The following is a 22261-nucleotide window of genomic DNA, read 5'->3' as shown; positions in this document are numbered from 1 at the left end:
GCGTTGGGGAAATCAACCAAGTGAAGAAGCGTGTTGGATGTTGCGAACTCGAGAATTACAAAGTCAACTCGAAAGTGATGGACACAAAAGTGAAAATGAGTGAGACTTCTGCAAAGCGACAAGCATGTGATTGTGGTTGACTTCGTCAAGTCTGGAGCAAGAAACTGTTTTCAGGCTCAGCGAAAGCTACATCTTCGTTCTTGCATCGTTTCTCAGCCACGGTTCTTTCTCCCATCGGACTGACCACCCGTTAAACACGAGATCCCATTGCCGCCTTGAGGATACTGAGCAGTTTCTTGCTTGCAACATCTTTGAAAGCACCTTCGGTTTCTGCCTTGGCTTTGGCGATGATGGCACTGGCGGCCAGGCCCTGCATCTTCTCCTTGACAATCTTGGTGACTTCAGCTCTGATCTGCGCATCGTAGACCAAGAGGCCTTCCATAACTCGACCTTCTGGTCCCTGCTCATCGCATTCCATGTCTCTACGTGCAAGACTGAGCACTTGTTCAACTCATTGTTGATGATTGCATCGATGAGCTTTTCGACGGTTTCGGAGGCACTGCTTTCATGATCAGTCGCTAGTCACACTTTGTAAAGATGCTTAGCCTACTTCTTCGACTTCTGTTCGAGCTTGGTGAGAGAGGACATCATAGATTCAGCCTTTGCGATGTTCGTGATGATTTCTTCGCGGGCGGAGGGTTGAGGCCATTGGAAAGTGGTCTTCTGAAGTTTGAGACCTTCAAGTAAGCTGGCGCCCTTTGCCCTGACTTCTGCTAGACCTTCATCGATCTCGAGGCGGGACTTTTTGGCGAAGGGCAGGCTGGCAGGTTTGTCGTCGGGTACAGATCGTTTCGACATGATGAACGACGGGCTGAAGTGAAAGAAAGGTTTTTTGGGAATGAAAGTCGAAGGTCGAAGGTCCAAGGGAAGCAGAGAATCAGAGCGTCGAGATGTCAGGTGCCTTGCCTTCGATCGAGGAAGTCGCGACTTCTTCAAGACGGAACCCAATTTTGCATGTGACAGCCAACCTTGCGGTCGCTCCTTCTGTCTTGCATGCAGCTTGTCGACGACGTTTGCCGTCTTCATCACTGTCTGCGACCATCGCGGAATGCAGTGTCTTTGGAGTTCGAGAGAATGAAATCAGAGCATCGTGGCTGATGTCATCTTGATCACCATCCAGCTTCTGCGTTGTGATGACCCACCAGCACTGGCTGCCATCCACAAATCTTTAGCCACCAGCAAAAAGAAATCACAGGTCTGATGGCTCAGGAGTTGTTTCACTTACTTTCTCACTTTCTCACTTTCTCACACCCCTCATCCTCATCCTCATCCCCATCCTCCTCCTCATCCTCCAGCCTCCCGATAGTGACCCGACTCCCTTCCACAGGAGCGCTATACCAAGAGACAAGTTTGTTGAAGTTGCTGTGGTGAAAGTTTTAGCTGATGCAGAGAGTCGAACTCGAGCACATTGGTGATTTTGTTGTTGTGAAAGGGGGGAAGTGACTGCCGAATTGAGTTAGCTTTGCGACTGGCGGCGGTGAGGATGGTGGTTAAGCCATCAGACCATTGTGATTTGTTGGTGTTTGGACTGGTTGTGTGGGTTTATGGGTCTCCTGTGAGTGAAGGTCTTTTTTTTTCTTGGGTGTTATTGATCTTGATGCGAGTACTGGAACGTGAGCATCGTGGCCTACCTCCTCGAAGGGCAATTATAGACATTATGATATGAGACATTCTACTCTGCTCTTATGGGCTCGACCTTCCTTGCTTCCGTCGCTTCTGTGACGGGATCTTGGAGGCATGTCTCATCAGCGCTTAGAGGGCCCGTCAGTCACCAAAGATGTGAAAGTGCCACAGCAGGTACAGAGGGCCCGAGAGAGCGAGGAACATATGCACATTAGTATCATGGGAAAACAGAAGATTATGGCAAGGCAAGGAGGTGAAAATATCCAAGTTATGGATATAGGATGTACTTTGGTATCTTTTGGCATGAACATAGTGACAAGATGGCACGAGTGACTTGAAAGGGCACGTAAAGAAAGAGAAAGCAGCAGCACCTTATTTAGGAGGTTGTGCCTCCTTGACACCAACAGTGCCATCCTCGTTACCGAAGTAGGCAGCAACAGGCTTCTGACCGCCCTGGCCGCCAGCAGCCTGGACCTCGTAGCCGTTGGGACCGTAGAAGAGACCGACCTCGAGGACACCAGAGATGGACTTGATCTTGTGAGCCAGAGCAGTGACCTCCCATTGGCCGTCTTTGCCGGAGCCATCCTTGCCGTTCTTTACATCTTCCTGGATAAGAAGGGGCTTGAAAGGGGCGTCAATGATGTAGAAACCTTGGTCTGTCTGGACGGGACCAGTCTTTGCAAGAGTGTGCTCGCGAAGAACAGGGTCAACAGAGCCGATAAGCTTGAGCTGGCGCATGACGGTAGCATGGGCAATGGGAGCGACCTCAATAGGTATTGAAGGCCACTTGCTGATCAGACGGGTCTGGTTTTTGCGGTAGTCTGTCGCGAAAGATCAGTACATGACATTTTGACGTAGGAAGAGGTTGTCGATACCAGCAATGCAGACAAACTTCTTTGCGCGGGTTGCGACCAGCTTCTCCTGGAACAGACAAGCACCACCACCCTTGATGCAGTTCAAGTCGTCGTCGACCTCGTCGGCACCATCAAAGGCAACATCCAGCATGACGTTCTCGGGCAAACTGTCGAAAGCCATAGGCATCAGGCCAGCCTGCTCAATGACCTTTCTCGATTGGAAACCGGTAGGGACGAAGAAGATGTAGCGGCCACCCTTGGGAGGGTTCTTGGCCAAGCAGTCCTTGATAGCCTCAACGCCGTAAATAATTGTGCTTCCGGAACCAATTCCGACGAACTGCATCTCGGGGTTGAAGTGGTCTGCGACGGCGCGGTAGGCGGCCTTGCGCTTGGCCTGCTCGATCAAGTCGACGGCAGCAGCAGCCACTGCATCGGGGGTTTGGACAGTAGCGGCCATGTTGCGGGTGAATTGGTATCGGCGGGACAGAGGACGGAGGGTGCGTATAGTGTGAGTCGAGAAAGTCGAGGGAGTCGAGGAGAAGAGACGGACAAATGTTTGTTGGGAAGCTGGCGGTATGTATGAGCAATCGAGGGCTAGATGGCAGCGACACAACAACACGAGTGACTTACGACCGAACATACACTGCAGATGGTTGGATAAATGGCTGACCAAGATGATAAATAGCAGATGCAAGTGATATCAAAAAGGTGATATTAGCCGCAGGGAAGACTGGCGGGGTGCTCGCCGGCGCCTGCAAAAGGGCGGGCCGGCATCGCATTCGCCGGCTGCCCCGCCATTTTGGGCATCGTCATCGACAAACGCCGACACGCAGCAGGCGTACCTGGTAGCTTCCTAATCTGTATTTACTGTCCAATCCATCAGTCCCACCAAACACTCAAACCAGCATCATCATGGCTGCCACCGCAGAGGCAACACCTCCTCCTCTCCACGGAGTTCCTACATCAAAAGAGAAGAGATATGACAGACAACTTCGTCTCTGGGCGGCCAGCGGACAGGCGGCGCTAGAAGAAGCTCACATCTTGCTCATCAACAATGGTCCTGGTGTCGTCGGTGTCGAGACTTTCAAGAACCTGATTCTTCCCGGCGTTGGACAATTCACCATACTTGACTCTACTGTCGTCTCAGAGCAGGATCTAGGTGTCAACTTCTTCCTCGACGAGGATAGCCTTGGTTCCTTCCGCGCTGAGCAGAGCAGTCGTCTGCTGCAAGAGCTGAACCCAGACGTCAAAGGTCACGCCATCACCGAGCCCATCGAATCCTTCATCGCCAAAGACGCCGCTCTCAAGCCATACACGCTCATCCTCGTTGCCGCTCCCATCACGCCAGACGTGCTCCAAGTCATCTCAACACACTGTCAGACACACGCCGTGCCTCTGTTCTACATCCACTGCTCCGGCTTCTATTCGCACTTCTCCCTCTCGCTACCTCCCGCCTTCCCCATCGTCGATACCCACCCCGATCCCGCGTCGACCACCGACTTGCGCCTGCTTGCTCCTTGGCCAGAGCTTATCCAGTTCCAGAAAGAGAAGACAAACAACCTCCAAGCCCTGTCACCTGAGGATATCGGCCATGTCCCATACCTTCTGCTCCTCTTGCACTTCCTCGATGAATGGCGTGCATCTCACAACGGCCAACCACCTCAGTCATACCAGGACAAGACGGATTTCCGCGCCATGGTCGCAAAGGCCTCACCTCCTGACGAAGAGAACTTTACTGAGGCCACTGCTGCAATCATCAAGTCCCTAAATCCCCCAACCGCTCCATCATCAGTTCTCGCCGTCCTTGGTGCCCCCGAGTCGCAGTCTTTGGATGCCGCCTCCCCCTCTTTCTGGTTCATCGCCAGCGCCGTACGCACCTTCTATGCCACCCATGGCCAACTTCCTCTTCCTGGAGCAGTACCCGATATGAAGGCTAGAAGCGCCGATTACATTCAATTACAAAACATCTACAAGTCAAAGGCCCGCAAGGATGCCGCCGATGTATTGCAGATTGTTCGATCACTAGAGTCTGCTGTTGGCCGAAGGGACCCCATTGATGAGAAGGAAGTCGAGGCTTTCTGCAAGGGTGCCGCCCATATCAAACTCGTCCGTGGAAAGCCTCTTCGTATTGCACGCGGTGATGCCCCTCTTCACTGGGGTGAAGAGTTCGCCAAGTCTGCTGTTGAGCAGCTCAACAACTTGACTTTTGGTCTGGACAGTGGCATCTTGCACTACATTGCATTTGTAGCCTGGGACACGTTCGTCGGAAGTCACGACGTCGATGCACTCGGCGGCGGACCGAGAGTGCCCGGCTCAAACAAGGCTGAACTTGAAGCCGACGAGAATAAGATGGTCGGTATTGCCTCAAACATCATGGATTCTCTAATCAAGGAGGCCGGGACTTTTATCGAGAACCCTACTTATGACGAGCTTAAGGAGAAGAGCGCCAAAATCGTACGCGAGCTGTAAGTCATATTTATCTTTTACCAATCTCGAATTCTGCTAACTTTTATGACAGCGTTCGTGCTGGCTCATCAGAACTACACAACCTTGGCTCGCTCACCGGCGGCATGGTGGCCCAAGAGGTCATCAAGGTCATCACGAAGCAATATGTGCCCATTGACAACACTTGCATCTTCGACGGGATTGAGAGCAAGGCAACCGTCCTTCGCGTCTGAGCCACTTCGCATTTCACGACTTTTACAAAAGAATGGTGTTTACAAGGGATATTCATGGCTATCAAGAAAGCATAGCGAGGCGTTTTCGATTTTGGGCTTTCTCTTCATCACCTTTTTGGTCATGCTATTAGATCTAGCTAGACCTCAAGAAGTGGCATACCAGCTGCATCAAATGCATCATGTAAACGTACAAGGTTGCTTCTCACCTTCGACTAAATCTCACAAAATACTTCTTCCAACTTCATCAACACTCAGCATCACCTAAGGTTTGCTGTATGGACGCGGCGGATCCGTTACGCAAGCCTCGGGTCAATGATTTTATACCGCTTTCAACCCTCTCCTCCTGGAGGGCGGCGTAGTAGAAGTCAACATGATCTGTGGAAGAAAAGTCCAAGACGGTGAAACTCGTTTGATGATGTTGCTTGCTTGTTCTCTGCTATGTACTAGACCCCCTCAAACATCGGCAGTCGACCTCCACAGAACCTAGAGACAAGATCCACTCATCATCGCCTAGCACTAAATCACACCTGCGCCTCGATGTCCGCTGAAGCAGCGAGTGATTCTTGTCGTGCTTGCTACGAGCGAGAACATCGGCGCGATACAGGAGGTACATGGACTGATCTCGCACTCTCCAGAGAATCGGATGCCTTGGAAACTCACAAATAACTGCCATTCATCCTTTCTACTGCTTAGAAACCCAAGGGAGAAAAGAACAGGAGGTAGAGGATTCATGTAACTCGTCGAGAGCCCGGTCTCCTCCGTGTGGTGGACGGGGCGGTGTGCCTCCTGGAAACTGAATGCGGAATCACATCCTCGACCACCTCCTTCTGGCGAGGCATGGTTGGTGTAGATACGGATGATGTATTGAATGTGGCCTTCCCATAGGTTTTATCACGTCATCTGAGCGAGAGGAGAAAGCGTTGTGTTGGTCTCAATTGTGTTGATCAAAGTAAACATTGAGAGCGAAGATATATTCATAGATTTCCTCGTCGGCATGGCTAGTTCGCTCTTGCCAAGGAGACGCTATCATCACAGTTCTGGCTGCCATACACCGTTCTGACCATATCCCATGGTCATGTCTGGTTCGGCAAATCCAGGTGCGGTGGCTGCCAACACGTCGTCCATTGTCCATGAGAACTGCTCTGGTTGTTGATTTGCTCCTTGTTGTTGAGTCGAGAGTTGTTGATCCCACATTTCCTGTTGAGTGGTTAGCAAGGTGTTCGTGATTGGTCAATGTGCAAATGCTTACCCAGTTTATGTCGTTGGACACGTCCATCATGTTGCCCAATGCTGAGAAATCATTTGGAGGCGTCCATTGGTTCATCGCTGGCCAGTCATTGGTCACTGGTAGCGTGTTGGGCATCGGTATTGATGGCATCGATATCTGCGACCAATCTGCAATCACAGGCACAGCTGGTGGTATCACATCTCTTGCCTGATCTTTCCTGACCTTTTCCAGCATGACCGCCATTGCCTTGCAAGCTTTTCGGACTTCCGACAATGCTGCATTTTCTAAATATGCTCCACCTGCATTGAATGATGGTTCAAAGCAGTCATCTTGACCGGCTTCTTCCCAGACTCGCTTCGACGCTTCAAGTGCCGCAATCATATCTCCACGTGTAGCGATCTTGTCCGTTGCTGGATCCGATTGTTCGTTGAGTTGTCGTGACAGCTCTACACAAATTATCATGCTCGCTAGCAAGAAGTCGTGTGTGCCGATCGAGCACATGTACCAAGACACGGACTCGAGCTGACCTCCAGGGGAAGAGGCTTGATAGATTTCTTGATGGTGGCGCAATGTTTTCATCGCTGAGCCAATGCAGCATTCTCGGGAGTATGACTCCGCTGCTTGTGTCGCTGTAGCCACCATGAATCGTCTGTGAAGTACTGTCTTTGTCTTCAGATAGAGCAGTTCCAGGTTGAACCTGCACATCAACGATTCTGGATCTTCTGTGACACATAACTCCAGAGCCTGGAACTGTAGCGCACCTGGTATATTCGCTTTCGCTTCCTCCAATTTCGCATCCAGGTCCATGACCTCGGTATACGATGGTGCCGTTGTCGCGTGAGACATGTCTGCCGCCAGAGCAAAGATTTGGCACATCCTGAACTTAGCAGCGCCGTACGAAGATGGCGTGATCTGGTCTGTAGGCCTTGAAGGTGGTAATGTTTTGCTGTGGACGGAGAAGTCCTGGTCAAAGAGGTTGTGTGGTGGTCTGGTGTCGCTCTGTACAGCGCGCAGCATGGCAGGCAAGCCCAGTTGAAACGACACGAGAGTGTCGACCATGTACAGCATATGCCACACTCTTCGCCGCATCTCCCCTGTCAGTACGGTTACGTTGCCGTAGTGACTCGGATCGCGATGATAGCCCATTCGAAGTGCCAGTCTGAAGACGACACCCATGATAAGCCACATGTCGAACATGTTGTTCGTTCGACTGCTTCCAGCATGCAACACCAAGCATTCGATTGTATACGCTCTCGGTTTCATGTAGTTGCCCAATACAGCTGCAGACGCCGCTAGCTCTTGGTACAGGTCCGCCTGTTTGATGGCGGCGAGTACTTCTGGAGTATTGGGGTTTCTCAAAGCACGCATCTTGAACAAGCTCGCCATGCTAAGTATGCCATATAAAACGCCTAGCCACATGACTGGCGCACTAGTCGGTGAGCGCCAGAACTGTCGATATTCATTCTGGAATTGAGGGGCGTGTATGATAGACTTGTAGGGCTGGGGTGCTCTGAACCAAAGCGAGACGAGCCCGTCCGCTTCAGGTCTTGGTGGGAGCATTGATAGTAATTCAGCTTTCGTGACTTTTCGAGGCGAACGCAATAATCCAGGTAATCCATCGTCATGGCTATTTAGTGGTTCTTCATTCTGCCATGCATCAAATTCTTCGTCTGACGCCTCGGCTTCAGAATCGTCCAGATCGCGCTTCAGTTCAGAGATACTATCCAAGATGGTTGCCCAGTGAGATGACCCGACATAACTGGTCCCCTCTTTGCTGATTCGTAGATGACCAAATGATTCTAGTTGTGGCGCTTCATGCTGATGATGTCTGACCGGTGAGTGATCATCCTCGCTGTACGGCGGAGTCACTTCGGGATAAGTCTTGTCTGCTCTGCATGAGCTATGTGTGCTGGGCTGTGAAACCTCGGTCTGGGAAGAGGTGGGTGATTCCTTAGTACTGGTAGCAGTGCTGTTCGTTCGCCCACTACTGTGTGTCGCATTGCTATCATTTGTTGATCTCGAATTCATCAGGTCGACAACAAGCTGTTCAAGGTGTTGAATGCGGCCTTTGACATTTTGCGCACTTCGTGTTTTCGCTGCTGGTGGCAGATATGAACACGATGATTCTTTGCTTCGCTTCGTACACTGATCGCATGGTGTAGCACGGTTACATCGTAATTTGCCTTGTCGGCAGGCGGTACAGCTGAGTTGTGACCTTGCGCGCTTTTGCTTCATGTGCGCCTCGTTGGATTCTCTGCTGGCCATGATGTTCGTGGTGTTTGATGATGATTAGAGCTCGTTGCAGAAACATCAGGATTGAGCAAGTGCAGGGGTGGAAGTTGTTGCCTTGCCAAGACTGGTTGGGCGTTCCTTCTCTCGATCACGGTATAGACTTCTGGCTACGGCGAGTTCAATTCCATGTGTTACTCGACAATATATCCACACTACCTGCTTGACACCTTGTATTATGTGTAAGATTGAACTTAATGGGTGGTTGTGACTTCTATCATGCTATTCATGAATTGGAATGTCATTTGTCAGCCATCTGCGACTTCATGTCACCATGTCTTTTCGCTATGACCCTAACCCTGACTCTAGTTTCGAACTCGTCGTTAAAGGTGATGGCCATCTTGAAAGTGAAGTTCAGTGAGTTCTTGTGATATCGAAGCATTTTCTTCCTTGAATTCGTTATTTTATATTGAGTTGTCACTCGATATATGATGCTCATGATATTCCTTCGAAATCTTGCATTTGAGGATTCCATAACCCTATGCAGCACCTTCCTTTCTGGCACCAGTGTAGAAAGCCAAACCATAGTCCTCGGTTGTGAATGTAATAGTCGAGCCTTTGGGGAAAAAGAAAACGTCACCAGGCTTGGCCTCCACTTTGTTGCCAGTCTCATCCGAGATAGTATATTGACCTAAGCTGATATCAGATATTGGAGTCCCGGACAAGTGGAGTCCAACATACCTTCAACGATAATCTTCATTTCGTCATAAGTGTATGTGTACACAAGAGGTGTTCCTTGAATACATCAGATGATTTGAGATACAACGCAGCCAATGGGAAACATACCCTTTTCTAGCCTGTAGAATCCACAACTGATGGGATGCTCGGGATTGGTCTGATCACTGCTGTATACATCGCCAAGAAATGCGTTCTCATTGGCAATGAGAGGAGGCTTGTACTCCTTCTGGGCCTGAGCAAAGTGTTTCATAGCAACGGGGGCAGACATAGTGGTAGATATTGAGGATATTGTCGATGTTGATACGTAGCAACTCAGATGATTGATGATAGATGTGAATTCAAGACGAACACTCCCACCTTTTATCTACATTTTCGAACACCCAAGCTCACTGTTGTTGTCGATAGACCTACTAAGTACAAGTCTCTACAAGGTAGTTCGGCACGCGTGTTGAGATTGTGAACTCGCGCGAAGTAGATAGACGCGATAGAGGACTAGATGTCCCGAATGAGCTGCGATAGGCGTGTTCAGATATGCCGTAACGGGCTTGGTCAGACCGGGAGATGATACCAAGCCCATGGAGAATCTTATCCAACGCGTGCCACCACTGTCTTCAGAACGCTTTATCAATTGACAAATCGGTAGCCCTTCACAGCTCAAGACATGAGAACGACATTATGTCGACTTATTTTCAGCTGGGCATCGTCTGATGCCCATTATGTTCGTGACTTCTCACAGCCAAAGTCCTGCTGACGTCTCATGATGAAGCGTGTGGTCGATAAGAAGAGCTCATGCACGTCAGTCGATCCCGGTCAGACCCCCGCCTCGCCCAGGGCGGCAGCGTCGGAGTGGAGAAGACAAGGTTGTGGTTCGCGGCAAGGGCGGGCAAGAAAGAGTTGGAAGGTCTTGTCCAAATTCAGAAGGTCTGTCCTGACCCCGCTTCACGCGATGATGGCGTGCTGCCGAGGCGTGCTCCCGAAGCTTCCCATAAAACGCTCCGTCTCCCTCTCCCACCGAGGTTGCCCTTCTTTTTGGAGCTCTCAGCAGCAGAATACCGTCCACCAGAATTTGGAAAGAATACAGTGTACGTTGATAAATCCTCATCTGATAACTGCAGAAAAATGAGAAATCAAAGCCATAACTTCAACATCTCTGTTATGTTCCAAGTCCGAACCCATTCAAGAGAAAGACTTGTCATGTTTTCATCATTGGTGTCGACAACACAACACTCCAAAGCAGCAATGCATGTACTTCTTCATGCCCGACAGAGAAACCAAAGCAACACTTCCTGAGCGACTCATACAAAGCCCAACCAATTTACCAAAGCAGCACTTCCTGAGCAACTTACCCAGCATTTCCTGAGCGACCTCTTTGGTCCTTTCCTGAGCGACCTATCTATCATCTCCTAGCGACTATTCCTAAGCGACAACTTCCAGGTACCAGCAAACCTACAAAGTCTTGACCAAGCAATATCTATGCGTGCAGTATTGCCTCAGCAATTGCAACACAGCAATATCATCCAGGCACGAACATCGATTGACCAAGTCATCCATGCGACACTCACGCACACCATATCATCGAGCAACAAGTCCAAGCAACACCTATCCGAGCGGCATCATACTGCAGCAACATTCGTCCAAGCGTCAAGATCCATCCAAGAGACAATTCATCTACGTGGAAACTCATCTGAGCAATCTGATGCAGCATTGTTCATTAAGCGGCAATATTCGACACCTCAACCAACTCCGCTACCAAGCGCCCACCAATATCCAAGCAATTTCTGTTCACGTAACGTTTTGTCCGGGCAAGCTATCACAGCAACATCACGTCCATCCAAGCGACAGACACCCAGGCGACATCAATCCATGCAGCATTTTCATCCAAGCAGCACTTGAACGGGTCAGCTCACGTTGGAAGCTTTGGACTTGTGGAAAAACTCACCTTCCCAGCCCCAATCCTTCATCACACCAATCCAATGCAACCGTCCGCGTACTGTGAGCAGCGTGCCTGTCGCACCATTCACCGCATCGCGTGATCCTCGGCATGAGATGGAAGCAGCGTCCATTTGACCCGGATCACCGCCGGTCATGCGTCGCAGCTTGTCCGCCCAAGCCATGGTACCCTCACTGGCACCTGCAATGCTGTTGAAAGATGAGCCACGTCTGGTTGATGATGGTCTGTTGTTGCCTCCCGGAGCCTGCAGATCTGCAGTCGCAACAAGGCTTCGCCTCACGGGCAAGACTTTGTTCTTGTACTCGTCCCTTCTGCGCCAGACCTCTTCCATCACATCGACACACTTGTCGATAATGCCGATTCTCATACGTTGAGACATGGCAGCCCAGCGGCTCTTGATCCATTGTCTGTCCTCTTCGACATCGGCTTCACAGCCGGCCATGAAGAGAGGGTAGACATGAATGATGACACAACGGCTGGCAAGAGGGACTGTGGCCAAAAACACAAGAACCTTCTTCGCCATGTCGGCTGTTGAGAGACGTTCAGGGATCTCGGGAAGTGCTTGGTGCAGGTACAAAAGTGTAGCCCAACGGTATGCCTCTGCTGTCTGCAATGCATGTCGCACGTCACATGTAGGATCTTCCGGTGGTTCAATGAACGCCGGTGGTTCCCATGTTTCGAGCATAAGCTTCAGTTCCATCGCTTGGCTAATCATGGGAGGCGAGTTCGACTCCGCGCGATAAACTCGGCGAATGAGGTTTGCTGTACGACCGATCAATGGGAACAGAGTGCTTGCACATCCCATGAGAGGGTCAAGGTTAGAATCAATCGGCAAACCGAAGTCGATGCCAAACCCTGCATGACCTGAAGGCCCAATCTGAGGACTGTCTGGTGTACTGTAGAGACAGTACAGGTTGTCATAGTCATCGGACGTGTCCTCATCAGCTGTCGTCACGCGAGAGAGAACATCCAGGTAGACCCATGCGTTAGCAAGGAACTTCAGCCTGGCAAGGTTCAACCCGGTCAAAGCCGACTGCTTGTGCTGGTTCAGGGCAATGTTGATCATTGCTCGAGCACCCTGGATGTGATCATTACCGCTGGAAAGGTGTTGATCCCAAGTCTCTGCGAAAGCAAGAGCAAGGGTGGTGGCAATGGCTGTGTCCAAATTCATGGTACTTTCCTCAATGCCTTCGAGCAGGTTACGCACACTCTCACTCTTGTGCTCGTGGCCGGCCACACGAAGAGCGGGGATGTCACGCGAAGAATGGAATGCAGTCATTGAAGAGATGGCGTGGTAAAGCGCTGGTGAGGTCTGAGCCATTGGCCAGATCAACGTACGCCAAGGGTTCTCGTTTGGCCCATCCTTGATCGAAAGGATACCACAGGTCAGCCGATCAAACCGAAGCATCAACATCTCTGGACTGGTTTGGGCAAGTGATGGCTGCTCGTACATGTAAGTGATTCGTTGTGGGAAGACCATTGCCGGCGGGCTCGACATCGAGTTGTCGTCTTGGAAAGTCGGGCAGTGAGAGAGCTGCAGTGCCCAGGCGTCATAGTCGGGCACGATTGGGGTAAGTCCTCCAACATGTTTGTCAAAGTCTGTCTCCATCTCATCCATCAGTGGTGGATCCGTCATGTTCAGGAAGTCGTCCATGAAGTTCATATCGAAGTCGAACACCTCTTTGGTGCCTGGCATTGTATTGGGCGGCATGTCATTCTCTTTCGGTGCACCATCAATGATGGGGTTACCATGAGGTGATCCTTGAGACGATGTTCCAGCATCGTTGGCAGAGTCGGTAGGGGATGCACCTTGCTCGGCTTGTACTTCAGCGGGCGAGGTTCTCGAAGAGTTCTGAACCGAACGTTCATTCTCTGCAGACGGTGCACGTTGTGGTTTGGGCGGTGCGGGAGCAACGAACAGCTGCTGTGCGAATGAGGAAGATAACTGGGCGGGTGCTTCTGACGACGGCGCTCTTGTTGTTGGTGACGCTGGGCTTCGTTTACCCGAGCCGTCAGCTGCACTTCCTAGCACTATCAAGGCTGCAGGAGGTATGCGTTAGCAACGACGATACTGCATAGATGGTCGAAGGCAGGTAAGTCGTGAGGTTCCGCCGTCAACATAAGACGACGATACATTGCCTCACATGACGGTTTCATGCTGAGTACTCACATCCATTGTTCTGTTTAGCAATGTTCGTGGCGACGTTGGTCTCCTCGAAGGGCCTCCACTTGAAGTCCTTCTTGTAACCTCCACAGTCAACGTTTCGTTTCTTGCATTGTTCGCAACCCGGTTTCTTCTCATCGCACTTCAGGCGTTTGGCTTTGCAAGTGACACAACCTGAAAGTTATTTTGCTCAGTACAGAAAAAAGGCACATAGAACCACCAGAAATCAGGTGCGGTTTCAGCCTACCATTACGACTCTTCGACTGCTTTGGCTTAGCTACAGCGGCACCATCGCGACGAGGTTTACAGGTTGAGGCGGTGGACTTTTTCCTCGTGGTGGTGTTTCGTCTCTTGATAGGAGCCGCCTTGTTTTGCTCGTCGCCGAGCACTTGTTCAGGCTGTGGGACAGGTTCAGGCGAAGCGCGGAGAAAGACAGAAGGGGACGGTATCGTGATCGTATCCGCCATGTTGTGTGCTGTGATCTCGAAAGGGTTAATTGAGGAAGAGGCAATAGGGCATGCTATGAGAAGGGGTGGATTGTTCTTTTCCTGACAATGTTCCCTCGAGATACAAAGAGATAGCTGATACCGCTAGTGGGAAGACGACCCCGCACGAAATGTGGAGGCCAGAAGATAGGCCTAGGACAAGACCTGGCGTTGCATCATCAGCTTCGCCATTGGTCAATTTGGCCACGCTATCTAATCCCCAGCTGCATGTTATCTAGAACGTTGACCGTGAAGGAAGATTACGCCTCCAAACAAACCAATGGGAGTTGCGAAATAAATCAAGACTAATTCCCATCATTTTCACGACATCTTTACGATGTCCATGACTATCCTTGAAGAGAAATTCGAAGCGCTCTCACCAAGGGACTCGAGTGACTTTTTCAGGATGTTGCAACGCTTTGCTCGTACGAGCACTGAACGCGTCCTTTTGTCTCCATGTGACCACAGATAGCGGCCTTGGGCGCTCTAAGCGGGGAAGCCTCGGAAATACAGGAATTCAAGTACCGCCGGCTTGGTGTCCGATCTCGTCCGCTCGAGCAAGCAGCAGGATCTATGAATGAGTTGAACCGATTGCGAAGGAGAGAAGTCCTTGATGCAACCGGATGGTGAAGATGCCGAGATGTTGCAGAAGAGAGAAAATAGAACAAAAACCAGAAAAAATCGTGACATCTTGGCATGAAGAGAAATTGTTTTGAGCGAAATCAAAAGAGAAGTAAAAGAAAAAAGAAAAAAGAAAAGAAAAGGAAGATTAATAGGGAGAAAAAGTATAGGATTTGGACAAACCAGACACTGACGGCGAGATGCAAGAAATGATGTTCATACAAGACCATAACGTTGTAAGTCGAAGGACATCACAACTCCCATGATTGGAACGCTGTTCCTGTTCGCCAGTGCGTGTGTTCTTCTTTCCACTTCTCTCGCCAGCGAAGCAGACATCTCGCTTGCGTGTTGGGAAGGAATGTTAGGGCCTGAATCTCATCAACTCAGGCGAGATTGCATTCTGCTCGCCAACCATGGCTCGAGTATGACAAAGCAGTGCTGCTAGCGACGAAAGTCAAGACGAAGTCTCAGAGAGTAATCCAGGCTGAGTCTGAGAGCCAATAGGTATTCACCTGCTTCAATACGAATGCGCCAGCGCGAGTCATCCATTCTGTATAATGTTTTACGAGCTGAGTAGATGAATAGCAAGCGAGAAACAATGTTTGGTTGCTTCGATAGGGCCGCTGGCTACCCTAGGCTTCTTGTTCAAAGTTCGGGTCGCTGTACACGAGCACGCAACACTTGCACGTTCGGGATGACACAGGGCAAAAATCGGCAACTAACCAACGTGCTGGAAGTCGGATCCTCACGTGGTGATAGACTCTCGGGGAGGCGAAGCACGTATTGATCACCATGCTCAAGGTGGGTTCCGTTCGGCGTAGGTTCGCGCCGCTGCGAAGAAGTGGCTATCTCATGCGAACCTCGGGACTTGGAATGGTAGAACGCGGACATCGAAGTCAAAGACAGTATTGCACAGTCTGGCGAACAACCCTAACAGTATGGTTGTATTAGGTCTTGCGACTTCTGCGAGCAAAGATATCTCTTTCATGCCTGGACCAATTGCCGGCAACTAAAACGTGGCACTGGGGTCCCGTTCGGTACCACGACTGTTGAAGCGTTCGAACGCCTGCCTCTGTGGCTGAGTGTCAGAGTTGGTCTTAGCCTACGCCTCTTGACCCTCGAGACATGAGACGACACCAAAGGGAGATTGTGCATCGCGCAGGGACTGAACATTCAGGACCGAAGGAGTGGTAGCTCTGAGTCGGAAGTCTTGTTTGTGAAAAGTGTCGTCGCAAACCTCAGCTGGATTTTAGTCATCCACTTGTTCGTATGCGCATCTTCTGATGGATCTTCCAGGACCCCACTAGAGCCGCAAGCAAGGTGGGGCCAAAGTGGCGCGCGGTCCTTGAGCTAATCGGTTCAACGACTCGCACCGATGTTTCCTGCAGGCAAGCGCGAAACTTTGGCACCACAAACCTCTGCGTCATCGATGACATTTGAGCGACACTCGTCAGCTACCCTTTTGGAAGGTCCTTATGAAACAAGACTACGAGAAGTACGCGGCGCTTTCGCGACGATGATGGTCGGCGGAGATAAACAGGCCGAAACTCCATGACACTGGCAATCCTCACTCAACCAGCAGATTCTGCCAAATGTCGTGGCGCTGTGAGTGGCCCAACGATCTGTTTAGGCTGTTCGAAGTGATGAGCGAAAGAGGAAGATCAGCAAGGTATTGCTTACACCTCCTGCCCCTCTCTCTGTCTCGTCAGAGGAGCGAGTGCGAGTCGTCGACCAGGCTATGCGCGGAGACGCTTGTTCTTGTGGATATCTCTACGTCCTTCTTGCATCGCGCCGGCCAGGAAACTGCCGTGCTTACAACGTCCAGGAGTAATGAAGCCTCGGTAGATTGGCCATGTGTTTTCCAGGTCTAGAAGGCGCTCCTTTGATCCCACGCACATCACCGGGTCCGAGCACCGTTTAGCGCCAGACCCAGGCATGGATCAGTAGTGACATTTCCGCCGTTGAACTGGGCAGAACAGCCACCATCCATGATGCCCAGCCCAATGCAAGGATTGGAACCAAAAATGCAACAAGTCAAGGGCGCTCTTTCCCATTTGCCACCATAGCAATGGCCAATCTCGTAACCGACTCTTCTACTGCATCCAGAAGGCGTGGGTCCTTCCCCCAGGAATCGGTAACTCCGTGTCAAGGCCCGAGCCTGTTCTCTAGAACCTGTAGTCCATCAGTAGCCTTCTTTTTCTCTCCAACTTCCTCTTGTAACTCGTCTTCATTCATTCGTTACTGCTTCTCATCGATCTGCAAACCGTACCTCTGTTAATTCCCGCCGGCAAATCAATCTTCCCCTCGCACGAATTTGACCTTGTCACCTTTCATCATCATATCACCTCGTATCCTACGCGTACACACGAGGGTCTTTTTCCTTGCATCAGATCTATCACCGCATCTGTGGTCCTGGTTTCACGGCGCATTCTCCAACAAGGGCTGGATATCTTTCGCGTAGTCGCGTTCATCCAATCGATTCTTTTTCTTTCTCCTGAGTAATGGCCGGCGCTTGCCAGAGCCTTTGATATTGAGCTGTGTAGTGTTCCTCACTTGAGCTCTTCCATTGCCACCTGGAGGTCTACTGGTCCGCTCCTGTCAGGTCGTTGGACCTTGCATCACTTCGAGTCTGTTCAAAGAAACAGACATGCCGGAAATCGATATCAAACACGCACCCTCCGACTTCGCATCAACATCTCCCACGGACTCTGCTCCTTCGGCGAGTTACTACCCTACACCCACACTACCACACTCATCATCTGCCGGAATTGCAAAGAGACGGAAGAATTCAAAGGTCAAGATGAGCCCTATACTCAAACGCGCTTCGTCAACTCCGCAGTTGAACGGCCTCTCTGTTCAGGAGGCGGGGGGACTCTCTCCCACAGCTCTCGACAAGAGAAGGAACAAGCTAGGCTACCAGCGCATATCAATTGCTTGCTGTAAGTAAAGAACACATTCGTTATGGTACTGTGTGGCATATACTAACTATCATCAGCGCACTGTAGACGCAGAAAGATCCGCTGCGTTCTGGCTGAGAGCGACGACATGGGCCGATGCAACAACTGCATTCGACTGAAAAAAGAATGTGTCTTCTATCCTGTTGATTCAGCCGGTGGACCTGAAAGTCGCGCGCAAACCAAGGGATCTAAGGATTCATCAGTAATTTCTAACTCGCCATCCGAGATGCATCCTCCGGGCTCAAAACTAGAACATGATCATGAAACAGGCCGTTTCCCTCATCTCGCATCGAATGCGCCACCGGAATATGGCTCTGTCGACCCTGCCACGGGGTTAGGCATCTCTACAGGCAGTAAGTCTCGTTGCATCGCATTGACTCAATCAGAGCTGATAGTTTAAACAGCACCCGTCGCGTCCGAGTTTGCATTCGCTCGCCCTGGCTATCCCGCCATCTACACCAATGACATGTCAGGAACCGAGCCCCCAACCCCTGTGCATTGGAGCTCGTCGCAGATGGGTGAATACCCCAACTATTCCACCACAACAGCCGAACACTCTCCCAACGTATATCCTTCTTTCTCTTTCCCGCCGCAAAGAGATGAGTATGCTCTCCAGCAGCCTCCGTTGCGATCCATGTCGTATGGACACATCGAACCCCAGCTCGGGAACTTTGCACCGGCTGCAGCTCCTATCGAATACACTAGACCAGGATCAGCGCATTACAGTCTGACACCTCTCGACACAGGAGCTCCTCCAGTCTGCACCATGTCAGAATCATCTATGACACCTGTCACGAGTGAGCCAACCATGACTCCTATTGGCATGTACCCTCCTCAGTGGGGTTTCTATCAGCACCAGCAACAACCCCCCATGGGTATGGACTATTCGTCTAGACACGACTCTCTGCCCACGCAGTGGTATCATCCTCAGCAGCTCGGACCATCTATGACAGAGCACGATTTACATCACCACCAACAGCACCCCATGTCCCATGCTCCCGGAAGCGGATACTCCAAAAGACCTTAAGCGAAATTGCTCTTGGACCTATCAACCACAACTCCGACTACGTTTCGAGGAGCTTCACTTCAATTTCTAGATTTATGGGTTCTTTCTTTCATTGGGCTTACATTTGGGCGTTTTCAGCGGTGTAAAAAATCAGGATGGGATATGTATCTTATCAGGCGTTTTCAAGACGTATCGACAGCACACGACAGGGTGGTCTCTCAATAGGAGACTTGGAGTTCTGTGTTTTGGGAGGAATTAATGGGCCGGGAGAATCAATCTGGTGACGGATTGATGCACATACAGTAGTTTGCTTTCTTGTTGGAATCAGTACACATGATAGTTCTTCTCTTCATGTGCTTTTTTTACCCTTTCTCGGAGTTCTAGTTCACTGTGCTGACCTCTCCCTCCTCAACAACTGAGCGTCTCATGTTGCGCTCCTTCGGCCCTCAAAACCTACACAACGCGAGCACTTTCCCCTTCGACTTTGACGATGTGGAGCCGTTGTTAGCGCGTACAATTGAACGCCACAGACTCACAGTGTTGCAATTAGGATCATCACTCTGCGCAAACCCACGACTCTTCCACGATCTTGTGGACCTGCCAAATTATGGTGTGCTTTAGCGTTTGCAGACCAATGACCAACAGTTTCCAAGAGTCTAACGCAAGGCAGGTGAACGATTGTAATCGTCCGCATCAGGGCGTGATCCTTGATCAGTAATCCTGCCTACAGTTTTTGAGGAAAGGTGCCCTTTCAACCGACACGTATGCACAATAATGCGGAGCCCGCATTGAAATCGGAGATCAATTCATCCGTCGATACAACCACAAGCAGTCACCTTGAATGAGTGATCTTCTGATCTTCTTTTTGAGAAAAATGGCATTCTCCGTGAGAGTTCAATAATACACGTGGACATGGGAATAAGAGTGCATGCAATGTCTGCAGCAGCGATCATGACATCCATCAGGAGAGGTGGTGTCGTTAAACATGTCCAACCATCAAAGCGCGAGCAAATGAGGGATGAGGGAGGGCCCAGATGCCCCATAGGCTTTGCGAGGGCTGATTTTCTGAGGCTTGACAGCGTTCCTTTCGTTTAGCGTTGGCAACAGAAGAGCTCAAACGGTTTTCTGCTCTGACCTGATGATCGCCCGAGCTTTTCATTTGGACTGCTCCTCCGATGACTTTTGGCCTCTTCCGGTTCACGGGTCATTGCATGCCGATGCATCATCGTCCACCCAATCACTACCAATCAACCACATCTTTTATTGCGGAGAAGTTCGGATCTTGGATGATGTACGAATAGGATCTATGGTATTATGTCAGTAGGGGAAAGTGAGGAGATTGCGCGTGCGCCCTGTACGTATTTTGGGCCAGACATTATATGGGGACCAACTCGAGACCAGGTAGTGGAGCTGGGAAATTCTATATCCGATCACTGATATAGGTAATAGCAAAGCGAGGCTTTGCGCGTTAAGTGGAGGCAGGAGGATACTCCATCTCCTCCGTGCCAAAAGAGAGAAAGTGTGTGCAATGTTTAAGGATTCGAGGGTCAAACGTTGCAATCGATTTGTGCCCTTGTTCTGGCCTTTGCCCAATGACATCCAGCCCGGAAAGCCATCTCCTCCTCTTTCCATTTTGTCTTCTCAAACACAGCCACAGTCCACTTTCCTGCCAACAGGAAACGCCCTGGCGTTGGGGGTGGACAGGAAGCATGCCAATGACATGCCCTCCTACGGGGTTGTGACCGAGAGCGAAAATGCAGATCTGGCAGCGGCCGTTGTGCGGACATCACTACGCAAGCCTTATGCTGCATCTTGCTTACTCGCCGTCGGTCGCTCTCACACTCCTCCTCGCCAAAAGACCACATGCATTTGTGGGGCCCTTTGTCTTTGACTTGTCTTGACCTTTCCGACTGGTAAGAAAACCGGGGCCTCCTCTCATGAAACACAACGGACACGACAGGCTGCTAAAAAGACTAGAGCGAGGATGATAGCGAGTCGGGTGCGATGCCTGCAAGCGCTGCCGGCGGCTATGTTCGGCGGGCGCAACGTAAGGCACACGCTTGTGTGTTGATGTACAGTAGCATTTTTTGTTGCTCTGCGCAAGGCTAAATCGGCGATGGCAAGACAGTTCTGACGAAAAAGAGCGACTATCACGGTCACCCCAAGACAATCCCCAAGAAAACAAGCGACGGCAAGACCCGCAATGCGCTGGGATGATGCCAGGGAGCAGCTAAAAGAAGGTGTGCGTCGTATGGCAGCAGCGGCAACAATATCGGCGGGGGCAAAGGGCAAGAACAGCGAAAACCTGGGTTAGTGCTCGCATCGCAATTTACACAGGGAGTAGGAGATGGTGCACACCTAGGTTTTCGCGCCCTCTCTTGCTTGTCGCACATCTCACATAGAGCTGCCTTCGGCTACATCCGTGAGTTGTAGCTATGCTGTAGGTATTGTTTGGTCGTTGATAGGAGGGAAATCGATAGCTACATTGGTAGGTATCAGAAAGTTGGCCGAAGCTAGTTGTTATATGACGTCAATGGCGTAGCACGAGGTATTTAATCTATCGCTAGAGTTAGCGGATCTTAAATCATAGGTTTAGCATAGCGCTACAGACCGGCTTCGTATTAAAGCAGTTCGACGAGGATAGAATTACTAGTGTTACCCCTATAGATGTCTATCGTTAGTGCCGTAGTAGTAGTATTAGAGTAAGGCAGGCCCGGAATTAAGTAGGAAGGAAGAGGAAACATCTACTTAAATGTTAGCAATTTATCGAACATCTAAAGGGCCTTACCCTCTAGCGTAAGGAAGATAATAAAGCGCTACTTAAGCTAAGGAAGATAGACGACTAGAAGCTAGTCGAGGAGGCATTAGCAAGTGTTAATATAGCATACGAGAGGCTAGAAAAGCTGTTAAAGCCTACGCTTAATCTGCTATACGCTATGTCGATTTATAAGTCTAGATTACCCTTCTCGACCTTTAAGAATTTGCCTTCCTTTAAGCAATTTATTTAAGGTCTAGATCTAGATTATAAGCCTCCGGGTCGCGAGCGACTAGCGACTAAGTTACTCGATGCTTACTACGAGGTAGTTAGTAAGGAAATAGATAAAATGATTAAATTGTAGAGACTATAGATGCTTAATTTTAAAGGGCCATACCTAAACTTAATTAGTAATAAATTGACATTAATGAATAAGGCTAGGATAGCGAACATCTCGCTTAATGCTAACGACGGTTAGGCCTTCTACCTCGAGACTACTAACACTAAGGAATCGACTTAGGATGCTAGGTTGCTGCTTAATCTACTATATCAAAAAATTAGCTCGCTAACCGTCGATAGATTAGGTGCTTAGAATAGCCTTTATACAGATACTTACAAAACCTAGAGATTAGTATACCGGCTAATTAAAGCTAACCTATCGATAAGGTATGTCTTCTATGTTCTCTATAATGCGCATAGTCTATAGCTACATTTCGGTAATCTAATTTAACTAGTGCTATAGATTAAGGCCGCGATAGAGGCTATTAACGAGGTAGTTAGTTATATTAGTAATGCGCCAAAACTTTAGGCTATCTACGTCGCTAGAGCGAGCGATAACGAGGTTAAAATTAGAGCTCTAGTAAGGGCAGTACTTACACGCTAGGGAACTTAGTTCGGCGGGCTAGATATGCT

At 50.1% G+C, this 22261-nt stretch overlaps 8 protein-coding genes across 8 annotated transcripts; 3 read left to right on the top strand and 5 right to left on the bottom strand.

The window, feature by feature from the left end:
- Window positions 1-49: 49 nt before the first annotated feature.
- On the bottom strand, window positions 50-1420 carry M438DRAFT_193366 (uncharacterized protein). Its single transcript, XM_029899278.1, has 3 exons — window positions 1286-1420; window positions 611-1211; window positions 50-559 (listed from the first exon to the last, which is right to left on the bottom strand). Exons 2-3 carry the CDS (start codon window positions 1084-1086, stop codon window positions 187-189), a joined length of 849 nt encoding a protein of 282 aa, XP_029761492.1. The 5' UTR covers window positions 1087-1211; window positions 1286-1420; the 3' UTR covers window positions 50-186.
- A 502-nt stretch (window positions 1421-1922) lies between these two features.
- M438DRAFT_344661 (ribose 5-phosphate isomerase A) lies at window positions 1923-3208 on the bottom strand. The gene is made up of 3 exons (XM_029905275.1): window positions 3168-3208; window positions 2559-3104; window positions 1923-2504 (listed from the first exon to the last, which is right to left on the bottom strand). The coding sequence occupies exons 2-3, from the start codon at window positions 2992-2994 to the stop codon at window positions 2056-2058; spliced, it is 885 nt and encodes a 294-aa protein (XP_029761491.1). The 5' UTR covers window positions 2995-3104; window positions 3168-3208; the 3' UTR covers window positions 1923-2055.
- A 172-nt stretch (window positions 3209-3380) lies between these two features.
- M438DRAFT_404783 (uncharacterized protein) lies at window positions 3381-5404 on the top strand. The gene is made up of 2 exons (XM_029909741.1): window positions 3381-5002; window positions 5056-5404. Exons 1-2 carry the CDS (start codon window positions 3450-3452, stop codon window positions 5213-5215), a joined length of 1713 nt encoding a protein of 570 aa, XP_029761490.1. The 5' UTR covers window positions 3381-3449; the 3' UTR covers window positions 5216-5404.
- An 840-nt stretch (window positions 5405-6244) lies between these two features.
- Window positions 6245-8708, bottom strand: M438DRAFT_334214 (uncharacterized protein; the record flags this gene model as incomplete). Its single annotated transcript, XM_029903690.1, has 2 exons — window positions 6245-6412; window positions 6465-8708. The coding sequence occupies 2 exons, from the start codon at window positions 8706-8708 to the stop codon at window positions 6245-6247; spliced, it is 2412 nt and encodes an 803-aa protein (XP_029761489.1).
- Window positions 8709-9118: 410 nt separating this feature from the next.
- On the bottom strand, window positions 9119-9921 carry M438DRAFT_193289 (uncharacterized protein). The gene is made up of 3 exons (XM_029899277.1): window positions 9519-9921; window positions 9414-9467; window positions 9119-9363 (listed from the first exon to the last, which is right to left on the bottom strand). The coding sequence occupies exons 1-3, from the start codon at window positions 9676-9678 to the stop codon at window positions 9212-9214; spliced, it is 366 nt and encodes a 121-aa protein (XP_029761488.1). The 5' UTR covers window positions 9679-9921; the 3' UTR covers window positions 9119-9211.
- A 1216-nt stretch (window positions 9922-11137) lies between these two features.
- On the bottom strand, window positions 11138-13067 carry M438DRAFT_344658 (uncharacterized protein). Its single transcript, XM_029905274.1, has 2 exons — window positions 11350-13067; window positions 11138-11298 (listed from the first exon to the last, which is right to left on the bottom strand). Exons 1-2 carry the CDS (start codon window positions 13055-13057, stop codon window positions 11285-11287), a joined length of 1722 nt encoding a protein of 573 aa, XP_029761487.1. The 5' UTR covers window positions 13058-13067; the 3' UTR covers window positions 11138-11284.
- M438DRAFT_193271 (uncharacterized protein) lies at window positions 13038-13550 on the top strand. The gene has a single exon (XM_029899276.1). The coding sequence runs from the start codon at window positions 13165-13167 to the stop codon at window positions 13438-13440; it is 276 nt and encodes a 91-aa protein (XP_029761486.1). The 5' UTR covers window positions 13038-13164; the 3' UTR covers window positions 13441-13550.
- A 3585-nt stretch (window positions 13551-17135) lies between these two features.
- Window positions 17136-18927, top strand: M438DRAFT_396350 (uncharacterized protein). Its single transcript, XM_029909259.1, has 3 exons — window positions 17136-17570; window positions 17627-17941; window positions 17993-18927. The coding sequence occupies exons 1-3, from the start codon at window positions 17279-17281 to the stop codon at window positions 18613-18615; spliced, it is 1230 nt and encodes a 409-aa protein (XP_029761485.1). The 5' UTR covers window positions 17136-17278; the 3' UTR covers window positions 18616-18927.
- Window positions 18928-22261: the final 3334 nt, after the last annotated feature.

The sequence above is a fragment of the Aureobasidium pullulans genome (genome assembly GCF_000721785.1).
Source record: "Aureobasidium pullulans EXF-150 unplaced genomic scaffold scaffold_7, whole genome shotgun sequence".
NCBI lineage: Eukaryota > Fungi > Ascomycota > Dothideomycetes > Dothideales > Saccotheciaceae > Aureobasidium > Aureobasidium pullulans.
The sequence above is the reverse complement of the archived record's forward strand: the minus strand, read 5'-3'. Positions and strand labels throughout refer to the sequence as shown.

Excerpts from the sequence above, each read along its gene's own strand:
- M438DRAFT_193366 (XM_029899278.1), bottom strand. The coding sequence starts at position 1,086 with ATGAAGACGGCAAACGTCGTCGACAAGCTGCATGCAAGACAGAAGGAG. Across the intron at positions 560-610 it reads CTCGAACAGAAGTCGAAGAA|TGCCTCCGAAACCGTCGAAA; the intron begins GTAGGCTAAGCA and ends TCATGAAAGCAG.
- M438DRAFT_344661 (XM_029905275.1), bottom strand. The coding sequence starts at position 2,994 with ATGGCCGCTACTGTCCAAACCCCCGATGCAGTGGCTGCTGCTGCCGTC. Across the intron at positions 2,505-2,558 it reads GAAGTTTGTCTGCATTGCTG|ACTACCGCAAAAACCAGACC; the intron begins GTATCGACAACC and ends CTTTCGCGACAG.
- M438DRAFT_404783 (XM_029909741.1), top strand. The coding sequence starts at position 3,450 with ATGGCTGCCACCGCAGAGGCAACACCTCCTCCTCTCCACGGAGTTCCT. Across the intron at positions 5,003-5,055 it reads GCCAAAATCGTACGCGAGCT|CGTTCGTGCTGGCTCATCAG; the intron begins GTAAGTCATATT and ends CTTTTATGACAG.
- M438DRAFT_193289 (XM_029899277.1), bottom strand. The coding sequence starts at position 9,678 with ATGTCTGCCCCCGTTGCTATGAAACACTTTGCTCAGGCCCAGAAGGAG. Across the intron at positions 9,468-9,518 it reads ATTCTACAGGCTAGAAAAGG|GAACACCTCTTGTGTACACA; the intron begins GTATGTTTCCCA and ends GATGTATTCAAG. Across the intron at positions 9,364-9,413 it reads AATGAAGATTATCGTTGAAG|GTCAATATACTATCTCGGAT; the intron begins GTATGTTGGACT and ends ATATCAGCTTAG.
- M438DRAFT_344658 (XM_029905274.1), bottom strand. The coding sequence starts at position 13,057 with ATGCCAGGCACCAAAGAGGTGTTCGACTTCGATATGAACTTCATGGAC.
- M438DRAFT_193271 (XM_029899276.1), top strand. The coding sequence starts at position 13,165 with ATGCACCTTGCTCGGCTTGTACTTCAGCGGGCGAGGTTCTCGAAGAGT.
- M438DRAFT_396350 (XM_029909259.1), top strand. The coding sequence starts at position 17,279 with ATGCCGGAAATCGATATCAAACACGCACCCTCCGACTTCGCATCAACA. Across the intron at positions 17,571-17,626 it reads GCGCATATCAATTGCTTGCT|CGCACTGTAGACGCAGAAAG; the intron begins GTAAGTAAAGAA and ends AACTATCATCAG. Across the intron at positions 17,942-17,992 it reads GTTAGGCATCTCTACAGGCA|CACCCGTCGCGTCCGAGTTT; the intron begins GTAAGTCTCGTT and ends TAGTTTAAACAG.